This window comes from Sciurus vulgaris (genome assembly GCF_902686455.1).
Source record: "Sciurus vulgaris genome assembly, chromosome: 5".
NCBI lineage: Eukaryota > Metazoa > Chordata > Mammalia > Rodentia > Sciuridae > Sciurus > Sciurus vulgaris.
In genome coordinates, this window is record NC_136465.1 from 2,199,324 (window position 1) to 2,212,203 (window position 12,880).

General features: G+C 48.1%; 1 protein-coding gene across 2 annotated transcripts in view; it reads right to left on the reverse strand.

The window, feature by feature from the left end:
• Positions 1 to 12,880, reverse strand: part of CSMD1 (CUB and Sushi multiple domains 1) — a 290,133-nt gene that overhangs the window by 201,693 nt on the left and 75,560 nt on the right. For both annotated transcript variants that reach the window (XM_079142910.1, XM_079142909.1), the window contains exons 6-9: positions 10,819 to 11,010; positions 7,955 to 8,093; positions 4,813 to 5,000; positions 60 to 254 (exon numbers count right to left, since the gene is read on the reverse strand). In XM_079142910.1, coding sequence (XP_078999036.1) covers positions 60 to 254; positions 4,813 to 5,000; positions 7,955 to 8,093; positions 10,819 to 11,010 — 714 coding nt within the window. The remainder of the gene's footprint in view (positions 1 to 59; positions 255 to 4,812; positions 5,001 to 7,954; positions 8,094 to 10,818; positions 11,011 to 12,880) is intronic.

The following is a 12,880-nucleotide window of genomic DNA, read 5'->3' on the forward strand; positions in this document are numbered from 1 at the left end:
ATTTAGTGGGTCTTGCATTGAAAAGAGGGGCTTTCTTCAGGAAGCAAATCCAGACCTACCATTGCAGGAGGGCAGCACGCGGTCCCAGGAGGGCTTCCCGTCGGCGCCAATCACGCAGGTGATGGACGAGGGGTCCACGATCTTATACCCAGAGTCGCACTGGTAGGTGACTGTGGAGCCCAGCTTGAAGTCCGTCCCTGTTCTCGTTCCATTCATTATGTTCCCAGGGTCAAAACAAGCTTCCCGTGGCTTCTCTGTGGAGGAAGCAGAAGAACCATGAGCAGCTCTTTAATTCTTCCCTGCTCTTTGACTGGTCACTTGTTTATTTTGTTGAGGGCTCACACAAAGCCTTGACTGAAAAATTTTCAGACATATTTATTCATTGCCTAATGACTAACTTAACCTATTCATTAATTAAAAGTAGGAAAATTCCTTTTTAGTAAACCAAATTCTTTTTTTTAAAAACCACATTTTACTACAGAATTGATATTAAATTAGTTTCATCTAGTTAAAAAGAGTTTTATATTTTTAGACATTTATCTGTTTTGACTGTGGATCTTAGTACTGAACCACATAAATTGATTCAGGAAAAATTGAGGTTCATTTTCTGACCTCTGCACATAGGTCACATGGATGCACCTGGAGGAAGAGACGAGAAAACTGGGTTTCACAAAAGGAAAACAGTGTCGTTTGCGAAGTCAAGGGCCTGTGAACACAGGCACAGGAGGATGTTTTGATTCTTCTGTGGCTCTCTGTGTTGTTAGTCCTAAAGGGGAAACTGCCTGACATAGCAGGAAAATTGCATTTACTGACACACGGGTCAACCGTGGTGTCTGGCCTACAGTCGCTACCCAACAGTTCCACCCTGGCTGTGGTAACTGCTGAGCCTTCTCAAGGGTCCAGGTTCATGGCAGTCTTCACCACACCTCTGGGAGGTGAGGGTTATGGGAACATGAAGTTCACAGTCAGGCAGCTTCCATGAAGGCACGCTGCAGAGACCTGTCCAAGTCCACAGCCACTCAGTCCGACACTGGGTTTTGACTGCACCGTTCGGTGGAGGCAGCACCAGGGAAGGGTGAGGGGACCAGGGCAGTGGAAGAGAGGGGCGTGCAGGAAAGGGTGGCTGGGGATGGGCCCGTCAGACCCCGAGTGTGCTAAGGAGGGAACGTCACAGCGAGACCCATGTACAGGAACAGGACACCTGCATCACCAGCACAGCAGACGTGTGTCTGTGGATAAAGACACACATGGTTCCTTCTTCTTGGTCTCCGGCTCTGCAGTCCATTTCAGTTATCTTCTAGCAGCCACAAGATGTTAAGTTATTTGTTTCCACAGTCTATCCAAAAACCACTAGTTCAACGTGCTTGTGTTCTATGTGATTTTAGCATCTGAACAGAGGTTGTTCGTGCACAAAAGCACATGCTTCACACCCTCCTCAAGTTCCTAGTGACGTTGGCAGCTCATGGAGTGGAGCCTGCCTGGCCTCTTCAGTGGCCAAGATAGAAGCCACACTTCACTTTCTAGTTTAAAGTTGTGAAAATCTCTTTGGGAGAGGGGCGAGGGAGAGAGAGACTGTGTGTGAATGTGTGTGGGTCTGACGATGGGGTTATCATCAGGTTAGGCCCAAGGGTAGCTTCAAAGTGGACAAAAATAAATGTTTTAGTTCTTTTTCTCTTCGATTGACAATCTTATTCTCTGCAAAGATCCATGAACACCAATCACTTTATTCATTATAGAAAATCAAACAAATGCAATCATCTCTGGTAAATGTAAAGGAAGATCGAACATTTTTTTAAAACTAGGATCAATATTGACTTTGCTTCTGCTATTTCCTCCTATTGAAGATCTAGCCACTCTCCACCACTGCACCCAGCAATTCTACTCACTGGCCTTCAGAGGAAGTCTGCACTTTAACCTGTTCCCAGGGCTCATGGAGTGGTGCTAAAATAGCTTGGGGGGCCTTCCAGCTCACCTCCTGGGGTGGACAGTGTGCCGCAGAGGAGGGCAGAAGACAGAACCCCACGTCTTGGAAATCCCTGCAGGCAGCCACAAGAGGCTACGTGGGGAACCATCCACGCTTAGCAGAGTCGGGCTCAGCTGAGCCAGGGGACACAGAGGTCTGACTCCCAGGAAGTCACAGGAGCCTGTTTCAGAACGCTGGGGTGTAGGTGGCCCTGTACAGAGTTGGCTCACTGCCTGAGGACATGCAATTCTCCACGCAAATGGTGTCCCCACTCTGCCCCATCCTGTGCCTCACAGAAGCCCCTCTGGTCTTGACCCCTTTACCTATGCGATTATGAATAAAGGTGAAGGTGGGCTTCTCCATCTTGTTGGAGGCCAGATCTGGTATGGCCCAACCCCTTCCATTTGAAAGATTATGGACTCTTGTGTTTATTGATTAATGAGTTTATTAGTAATCAATTCATAGCCAGCACCGTCCTCCAACAGAAATCCCTCCCCTCACCCAGGGCAGACGTGGCTGAACCCCCACAGGGCTGCCTTGCTGGGTTCCGTCAGTACCATAAGGGTGTTTTTAAGATCTGTCAACATCGGCTGAATAGATTCCCTTGCACTCATCCACTCCCTCTCTTGTGTCCGTCTGTTGCATGCAAACACGCTAAATGTCTATTGCAATCATGTCCACATGCAATGAAGTGAGGCCTATTTGTGTATTTGGGCCCATCATGCAGACACGGTGGTGCAGTCCCTCGGTGGACCTGTTTGCCATGGTCAGTCTCCTGCCAAGCGCAGGGTGGTGCCTGGGACCAGCGCTCTTTGAGAGCTTCCTTGAGGACCTATTGTGTATTTCACAAGGCAGATGTTTCCATGATTCTTAGTAGCAGCCTTAAATCCCATGAAGATCACAGAAGGTTTAAGAAATTTAGGAAGGCAAAAACACGACGGTAGACACCACAAGTCATTCCCTTTCCCTGTTGTTTAATCCGTTATCTGACAAAAGGAGCTGAGCACCTAGCGATTACAAGCAGTAGTCTTGGTTATATTTTTCCTCCTTTACAAAAGTGAGAACTCCTCAGGGCATGTCGTCAGCATGGCACGCCCTCTTCATCCGTTTGCTCTTGTTTCCTGCAGCCTCTTGTAACATGGCTGGCGTCTGGCGAGGCCCCCCTCACAGCTCTCCACTTAGCGCCAGGGATTCTCAGGTCTGACGCAGCTTTTCTCCAAACGAGCAGCATCTCATATTTTGGTTGCTTTCACCTGGCTGTCAGTTGAGGACGCGCGGTGACAAATCGCTGGCCTTCCTGCTCCCCACATGCCATGCTCCTAAGTGGATGGCTTCGTAACACGCTGTGTTCTGCTGCTGCCTCGTCGCCTCTGCTTAGGAGCACTTGCACGTATTGCTGCTCTGGAGGCCAAACGGATAGAGCGAGCCAAGTGCCTCGAGGGCTCCGATTGCCACTGCTGGCGCCCTGGTTCTCCGCCTGCTTTCGGATGGCAGGAACGCTCTGGGCGGGTGAGGCAGCTCCGGCTCCACTCTTCCCTGGACTTGTTGCTCTTCTGGTACTGGGCAGGAGAACGTTTGGAACACTAAGAGCGGCCGCCCTCTCTCAGATGGCCGTGCTGGTTACCGAGAGCCCCCCCCCCCCCCCCCCCCCCCCAAGAAGAGGAAGGTCTTTCTTCGGGCTGCCTGTGTGTTACTCACACCAACTTCCATGCGGCCCTCAAGACTTCCCTAGGAGCCCTGGGAGAAGAGCGGGTGTCTGAGCAGGCAAGGGGCAGCATCCAGTCTGGCGTTTTGGATGCAGGTTTTTCTTGCTCCTTTGTTTGTTTCTTGGTTTTGCTTTGTTTGGGTTATAGCAGAATCGACACAGGCCGAGTGACGTGCATCTTAGAGAATTCTGGTTAATATGAAAACTTTGCGATGGAGTGGCAAATGCCTAAGAGTGGTTTCAGGATACTTCGTAAATGTGGCAGTTTCTATTCAAAAGGCACAGGGTCCTCCTCCAATGGCTGAATTCCATAATTTTTTAATGTACATTTTAATAAATAGCAATAAGACTTGGATGTTTTGGGGAAAATAGATTGATTTTCTCTTTAAAATCATATGAAGAAATAAACCCAGTAAAGAAGTAACAGTGACGAAATGTATCCTGTTTTCCTTTATAACTTTCCTTATGAACGGAACTCAAAAGTTTAAATAAACATCTCAATTAAAATTTTGATAAAGCAGTATCGTGAACTGATGTTTTACTAATGGTCTTCTCTAATTCTTTGTATTATACTTTGCATTTTCCTTGTTTACATGAGAAATGAATTTTAAAAAATAACATTTGTTTTGCGGAGTCACAGGTAAGCTTGGTGCTGGTGGTTTCTGTGTGAGGGGCTGCTAATGGCAGGGCATGGTGACCCGAGTGTGGGCCACTGATCCCAGGACAAGGGCGCCCTGCCTGGGGTCAGAGCTTCCCGCAGAACCAGCACCCAGGGGAGAGCGAACAGGTAGCGGCTGGTTCCCCTGCAGAGTGCTGGGATGAGACTGATGTCACGATGCCTTTAAGTTGAGCATCCCTGAGAAACAGAGGACACTAGCATCGATTCTGAGATGTTCCCCAAACATCATCAGATTACTGAACACAGAAACCATCGGTATTTTTAAATGACCATGAACTTAGGAAATACTTTCCCATCTTTGTTTCTCTCAGCCGGGCAGAAACGTGTCTCTAGAATTTTGTCTCCAGTAGAAAGGGGACAGAGGAGGGACGCGTGAGCAGCACCTGGTGGACAGATACGAAGGCCTCCTAAGGAGAACACATGACTGGCACAGCCAGCTCCCCTGCCATTCAGCCCACCGCGTACCTTTGAATTCGATGGCAAACCCAGACAAGCCCACAGACGCATCACTCCGAAAAGCCAGAAAAAGGCTGTTCCCACTGCTCTCGATCCTGTCTGGGGCTTGAGAGCCCTGGAAGCTTCCGATGAGAGGACTGTTGGAGTCCTCGCCTTCATAGACATGCAGGAAGTCATAGCTCGGCTCCATGTTGAAGCTGAAAGGACAGAACCCCAGTTATGCTCAGGCCCCAATACGGCCACCACTTCTTACAGAGGAGGACAGGTGACTTTATTTGCTTTTGTATAATAATTTTAAAAATCAGGGCAACCAAACAGTAACACGTATAATAAGCAGAAATGTTAAGATGGAAGTTCCAATGGTCATAAATACTGTCTGTGTTGGCACAGTTTTGAGGATGGTAAGATAAATGCATCACGGTGACCTTGGTATAACCCCTGGGCTGTGTCCTGAATTGGCTCAGGGGATGCAATTTGGAAGAACTAGGCTCAAAAGGAGTGACTTCCTACTAATACATGGTTATTCTGTGAATATATCCTTGGCACTATTGTCTATTCTTACAATTTTTGAAAATTCTTTTCATTTATTTTAATTTTAAAAAATGTAATCGTCTCTCTTTCCTTAGACAACCTGGCCAATCTTTATGGTCCCTCAAGGGCAGCGAGTGAACATTCAAATCTCCAGATTCACCACAGCCGACTAGCCCAAGGCCCTCCCTGCCTCCAGCACTGGCTCTTGGTTCCTGTCTCTTCTCCAATGCCAACGTGCAGCCAGTGCACAGAGTCTGACAACTTTCACTGAAGCTTCTGGGGCACTCTGCTGCTCTTCCTGGGGTGAGGCTTCCAGCCTGTGCCACAGACACACTCTCCAGCGGGAGCCTGAGGCTGGCCAGGTGCTAAGAGCTAGTTGCACCCAATCGCCCAGAGAGGGAGAGCCACTGCAGTCATCCTGATGGCCGCCCTGCCCTTCTCCTCTCTTCTCACATCCAGGTCTTCGTGTGTCTCTAGCAGGGACTTAATTCAAGCAATTCCCACTTTCCTTTCTGTTGGCAGATATTTCCAGTATCTGAAACAGGGAGGCCAGGGTTTTCTATAATCACCTTAAATGGCTCACTTTTATCTGCAGAGTCGAGGATAAAGCCAGGACAGAAAGTCCCTCCCAAAGTCACCTGGTTCACCCTGAAGTACAAGAAGCCCAGGAACAGCAGGGCTCTGCCCTGCCCTGCATCCCAACTCCCCTGCGGGTCCAGGCTGCACTCTTGCCAGGGAGAGGCTCTGAACACAATTTATAAAGCAAGATGTGCTGGTTTTCTTAGTCTGTTTATTTGAAAGTTCAATGAAGGCAGAAATGAGGGAGTAAACAATCAGAGTCACTAAATTTAGGAGGTTAATGGGAATTGTATGGACCAAGTAGAATTTTATTGGGATAATAATTTTTTCCAGAGTACTTTGCAAGGATGTTATTAGAATCTGGCCAAGTTCCATCCCCAGTATTTTGCAGAGCTAATTATTATTATAGATTATTTGTTGAACATTGAAAATATAATCAGACACAAATGGAAAGCAAATTTCATCTGGTATTCCATTTTAGGCATACTGTATTTCATGCGTAGAAGTTGAGAGTTGAAAAGCCAATTAATTATGGTTTCCTTTAAGATCTTATTTCTACCTGTGACAGCTGAACATACCTATAATCCCTGAGAGTACTCCCAAGTCTGAGCAAGCCTGGGGCAATCTCCTGTTGGGTCCTTAAACATCCCTGACCCTACCCAGGACGCTGCCTTGTCCCTCGCTCCCACACAGTTGTAGCTGTTAGGGTCCCAAGGTGACTTCCACCCGAGCCCACACAAATGTTCAGATCACAGAAGTTGCGGAGCAGGTAACAATCTGTAGGCTCTATGAGTTGGAAGAGATGTGGGGATTTTCTACATAAGACTTGCTACAGAGACATGGACAACACTGATAAACTTGGCTAATGCAACTGCCTCATGAGTCCTCCCATCAGCTACATTTGAGGAACGTGGAAAACATAGTGAAGACAGATTCCTAACCCAGCCTCTTTCTCCCAGCCAGCCTTGGACTTGACTCTACTCTTAACCTCCTGGAACCAGACCTGGTTTTACTGAAGGCATCACTAGAATTCAGCATTATCAAAACATATGTTCAATGACACAACCAGCAAATGGGCACTGGCTTTGTATAGCTAGCTGAGTGTCAGAAAAGTATTCTTCACTTGGAAACTTTGTAGTAACTTTAGAAAATTCCAGAAATGATGGTTTATCAACCTGTTTGAGATTCAGAATCACAGATCCTTAAAATTGTACTGACTCAGATCTCATCAGGGAAAAGCAGAGGCAGGTGAGCACAGCCCGGCCTTGATGTTGATGCACAGGCCCTATAAAAGGACTCTTGCTCCCTGGAAGGGGGTACATAGAGTTAGACCCCAGTGCCCTGGACAGCTGAGAGGCCTGTGGGCCGTCCACCGAAGCAATCACCTTGAATAGTACCACACGCATCCAGTTCAAACCCCAAAGTGGAACACTGGAGAAGTCCTTGGGAGTCAATAAGATTCAACCGTGGCGTACTATGGGTTAAATGGCAGCACATCATAGATTCGGTCTTATAAAATATCAGTGGTATGTGGACGTTTACCATCCAGCACAGCTGGAAGGAACTCTCACATTTTTAGATCAACACCTAGCAAGTCAAACCCCCAGCAACCAAAGTCTGGGGAGCTTCCACTTTCAAAGTTCTGTCACCTCCTAAGGATCTGAATGAAGGCAACACGCTGGCCTCTCGAAGGCCAGACAGAAAGTGCCATGGGCACCCACGTTAGAGAAACAGGAGGTTCTGGCAAAGGACTGCTCCAGAGCAGCTGTGCCACAGGGGGCTCCTTGGGCCTCCTGTGAGTTCAGCCCTCTCTGTGGAACGCGGCATGCCCCAGACGAACTGCCGTCAGGGTGCCGCAGGCCCGGCCAGGAGGTGCCACTGTGCTGGGCAAGCTTTTGGGGGCCCCACCACCTGCAGTCCGAGGGAGCACACAGACCAAACCGAGGCCCAGATGCAGAGGCGGACACTCCCAGGGGAAGGGAAGTACCTCAGGTATGGCTTTAAAGTCCCCCTGAGCAGAGGCGCTCTGCACGAGCTGTACCTTTTGAATATCAAGGCGATGACGAAGTCCGGGTTCACCTTCACTCTCCAGTCACACTCCTTCCCGGGAGGGTACGGCTGAGGGTAGTTGGGGGACAGGATGACTCCAGCAGGGCCTGTCAGGTTCCCGCCACACGCGGCTGCAGAACAGAGGCCACAGAGGACAAGTTGGGGGAGAGAAGGAAGCTGCCCAGGGAAGGGGCCCACTCAGGCCCTTCTTACCAAGGACAAGGCTCACCAGCAGTGTCCCACCAGGGACGCTATGTGTCACCAGCCTTCCGGTGACATTGAGAGCCAGATGTACATTTTCACGGTGATACCTGTTAGGCAGTGCCCCATCGCATTTTCAGGGAGGATTTTAGGACTCCTGACAACTACAAAGCTCTTCCTATATTTTTGAACTGGGCAAAATACTTAATCCCCATGCACTTAGATGCACTTAGATGCACCATGCATAGGGACACACAATGAACAGGAACCAGAATAGGACTCTGAAAATGCGTAATCCAGTGCTAGCACATCACCGGGAAGGAAGCGCCCCCTGGGTAGTAACAGGGTCAGTTCACATCCGAGCCTTTAGCTGCGAGGCAGACGTGCTCACACTTGTGCTGTAGAGCACTCCTGACATAGACTCACTGTGCTTAGGAGGAGGGCCATTTTTTGTTCTTGAACCTGAATATGTTTAGGATTATTTCAAGCACTAGAAAAGGCTTGTGTTGAATCTGCTGTCACAGGACATTGTGGGAACTCCACAGGCTTGTGTGCCAGCAGAGGTGTGTGGACGCCTCTAGGCAGAGGTCAGGTTAGTGGTTCCCATGTCAGACACAGAGCTTCTCACCAAGTTCTAGAACCAAGTTGTTCTAGAACACCCCGCCAGCTAGACCACAGCATCCCCCGAAACGCAGGGCTGGCCATACGTAAGTTCAGGAAAAAAGGAACTAGAAAAGAAAATGCCCTTCTGGTGATCTTTTACACAAGAAAAGAGAGAAAAGGAAAGGAAAGAAAAAACAAGACTTGACTTTTGGGGTCTTCAAATACTCAGTTAACATTCCTGAAAACTTGTTTTTTCAAAAGAAGAAACACAACTAGATCCAGTATGGTTTGTTGTAAACTCAATCTAATGAAAGTGAACTGGTTCTGAGTGCCCAGGCCTCCGAGGAGAGGCCACCCCTCCACTGCAGACCAGTGAAAACACAGGACAGTCACATGCTGAAAGCAAAACCTGCAACTTGAAAAGAACCACGCAGGCCTCCATCACCTGAGAGCACTTCACGCAGATTATCATGTACATAGGTAATTATGAAACTCACTTACCACGTCCGCTAACTTTCTGTTACAGTCTATGAGTGAGTCTGCAGGGCTAGCCACTAACACTGGAGATCAATTGATTGCCTGCAGGTGACTTCCACCTGCCCTGGCAACTGATATTCAAGACAGGAAGTATGATGTGTGCTTTTGGCTGAGGGATGGATTATTTAGTTGATGCTCAAAATTAGGTAATTAAGACATGAATTAAGAAAAAAAAACTATAGTTGGGAAGATGGTCAAATTTTAAAATTTCATGTTTAAGTTGATGTAAAATGATAAATTTCCTTTAAGAGATTAACTCACAGTGGTATTGCTTTTTAATATTTTCTTCCTTGAGTTTAAAAGCATGTAAAAGGGAAGGAAAAAAGTCCTTTCCTAATTTAAAAATAGGCCAAAGATTTTTCAGTGAGGGTCGCATTTATAGGTAATTAGGGCTCCTGAGCCTCAGTGTAAACCAGAACCCAGGGCCGGGCGCACGGGAGTTAGAGTCTGTCCCTGGGCACGGGTGTTGCACCTGCCGGAGGGCTGAGGGTCTGAGGAGCAGGCTGCCACATCCCCTGGGCCCCCAGAGCACCGCAGCCAGCCCTGTGCACAGACAGCTGTGTGCCCCAGCCCCACGGGGACACAGGGTCTCTGGGTTGTGTGCAGGACAATCAACAGCACCAGTCCCCAAAGTTCCCTCAAGGTGACTGCAGGCAAATGGCCCATCAAGGATAAGCACACCATCCCACTGCCCCTTCCTCCCTCACCGGTTAACCGAGCTTCACAGTTTCAAACAGTTTACGAAAACTACTAACTACATAATAATAGCTCACTAAAACAATAGAGCCTGCTAGAGTTTCTTTTTAGAAATTAAGATGAAATGCTCTAAATAGGTACTTTATGTTAAAATATTTAATTGAATGAATAGATGATCTATGTGTAATTATATATAAGAACATATAGTTCCCTAAAATGGTATTGTGATAGAGCATCTAGGAAGCCTATTCAACCAAAGTCTATAGAACCATTTGTTATTCTTTTAGTAAGGTTGAACAATATGATTTTAATGAATATTAGAAATAAGGGTCTTTTTTCATTTTCACAAAAGCAGTATAATTTCTAGTTTTCAGCATTCTATTTAAAATGTACTGACATTATAGAATAAACATCTAAAACAAGAAAGCCCTTTTTAGTGAGTAGGTTTTGCTTAAGGGCATGTTTCTCCATTAAAAATGAGAACAGTGATGGTAGGGTTATGAATTTTGAACCAACTGGAATTTTAAATTACAGTAGTTTGAATGATATACATTTAAATAAGAATTATTGTGGACAGGAAATGTTAGATAAATACCAATTACTATATATTAAGTAAACCATTTCCTTTATTTCACCTAATATAATAAAGTTTAAAGGTTTACAATAAAATTTCAGCATGGCCTCAGAGAATCCAAGGACATTAAAGAAACTCTTGAAAAGTATCTCTGAAGAAATGATCCATTATCAGAGCAATGCTAATGACAGCAGGCATTCATTTCCAAACGTAGAAATTCATTTCTATTTTCTGCTGCCCCATACCTATGCACGTCGGAGGGTCCGGTTGCCAGAAGAAGCGGTTGTTGAGCTGCACACAGGTGATTTTGGCTTGTCCTTGAAGCTGGTACCCAGGGTCACACTGGTACGTGATGGTGTCTCCAGGCTCCCGGCTGTCCCCGTAGCGGGTTCCGTTCTGGGGCATCCCTGGGTCATTGCAGGTGGAAGCAACTGATGCTGCAAAGAACAGACAGCACCCGGTGAAGCAGCTGTAAGTGTGGCGACTGCACCTGCCGGTGCGGACCTGTGAGCCGCAGCCTGCTCTGTGCATCAACCTCGGTCACATCCTGGCCCTGCCTGCCCTGAATAAACCCTAGAAACCTCGTACTGACCATGTAACCGAAGCAGAATACATCAAGTTACCACGTTATGCCGAGCGCACACACACATTCCTCTCTGATGTGCTTTTAAAAAGTATTTTAATAAAACCCAAGGTAGGTTGAATGATTTCACTAAGGAAAACCCATGCCAAGGAACCTCGAGTAAAATAAAATAGGGAGAATTCTCTTGGGGTCTGAGCCTTCTGGGTGACTGATGACCCTCAACTTGACCGACAGCTCTGCTGACTGTGGGGAGGGCGGGGTCAGAGGGATGATTAGTCAGTATTACCCAGAATGCCAGGGGTCCCCCAGGAGCTACTGGGATCATCATCAATAACCCCCTCATGCTGAAGAGTTCCAACTTGGCCGCCCCAACGTTAATGAAGATCTGAGAATGACGCCCACGCCTTGTGTGTGTGTGTTTCAAGTCCTTGTTCAGAAGCCAGTGTCACAATACGGCTGGCCGAGAGCCTCTGAGACCGGAGCCGGTGACCTGAGGCGCTGGCGTCACTGCTACCTGCTCACTGCCCCCACACCCCACTTCGGAAATCACCCGCCAAACCCGCAGTGAGCCAGCGGCCAGCCCAGGTCAGACCGCAGCACAAAACCTGCGACCAGCCAGGCCCTCTGCTCTCCGCACTGGGAAGGCACCCTGAGATCCGGCTGCAGCAGGCCTTCCAGGCCCCCTTCCCACAGAGCAGTGAGCTCTGCTTGCTGGGCAGCGCTCACGAGACCAGCAGGGACCGTCCGCTTTCACTTCCAGGAGCACCAGCCCCACACCCTACCCAGCTGGTCTGTGCAAACACCTGGCCATTTAAATCAACACGTGGGCTTTGCTTTCAGTTTCATGAATTCTGGAACCTTCACATATATATGTACATACGCTCACACGTGCATGTACATATGTATAGCACTTATTTACATTTCTGTTCACACACACATAATCTACTTAAATAAAAAGAGATATAAATAAAAAGAAGACCTGCTCTTTACTATTGAGACATGTTCAACCTCGCGGGAACGTGAGAGCGAACGGCCGGAGCTGTGGAGATAAAAGATCAGAGCCCAGCAGGAAGCGTCAGCGTGCACCTTCAAGGACCTCTGGTTGGTCAGTTGCTTCAAGTCCCAGCGCCACTCACTGGGTCTTAATTAGCACTTAATGATCACTTAGGCTCACTCGGTAAAGATAAGACTAATATGGAGGCAATCAGCTCGCCGAGGAGAGAGCCAGGGAAGGCTAAGCAGCCCCTCCTGTTCTCCAAACTAATTGAGGGCAGCCGCTGTCTTAGAGACTCCATCTTGTCCTCTAATTGGTTTGTACTGTATATTCAAATATCCGCACACATGTGTCTGTAACACAGCAAGAAAGTAAAGTGGACGTGTGTCGCCACCACCCGGGGACGGAACACCGTCACCACAACAGTGGCATGGAGACCCTGCCTCCATGGGCCTCCACCCCGGGCTCCAGTTTCCCCACCGGGGCTTTTCCAGGGAGCTGCCCTCGACACGAGACTTCGGCAGCTTTGTGTGCCATGCGTTTGCACCGTGAGCCGTCTGGGTTCCACTGTGGCTCCGTCTCCTGGCTGGGGCGTTCCTGGGAGTCCCCCGGAGGGTGGTTTATCTGGGCGCCCTGGCGAGCGCCGCAGAGCAGACCAGGACTTTCGTTAGTTCACCCTGAATCGATGAGTCCTCGTGCTCTCCTCCGCCTGTGCAGATGGCCTCGCCAC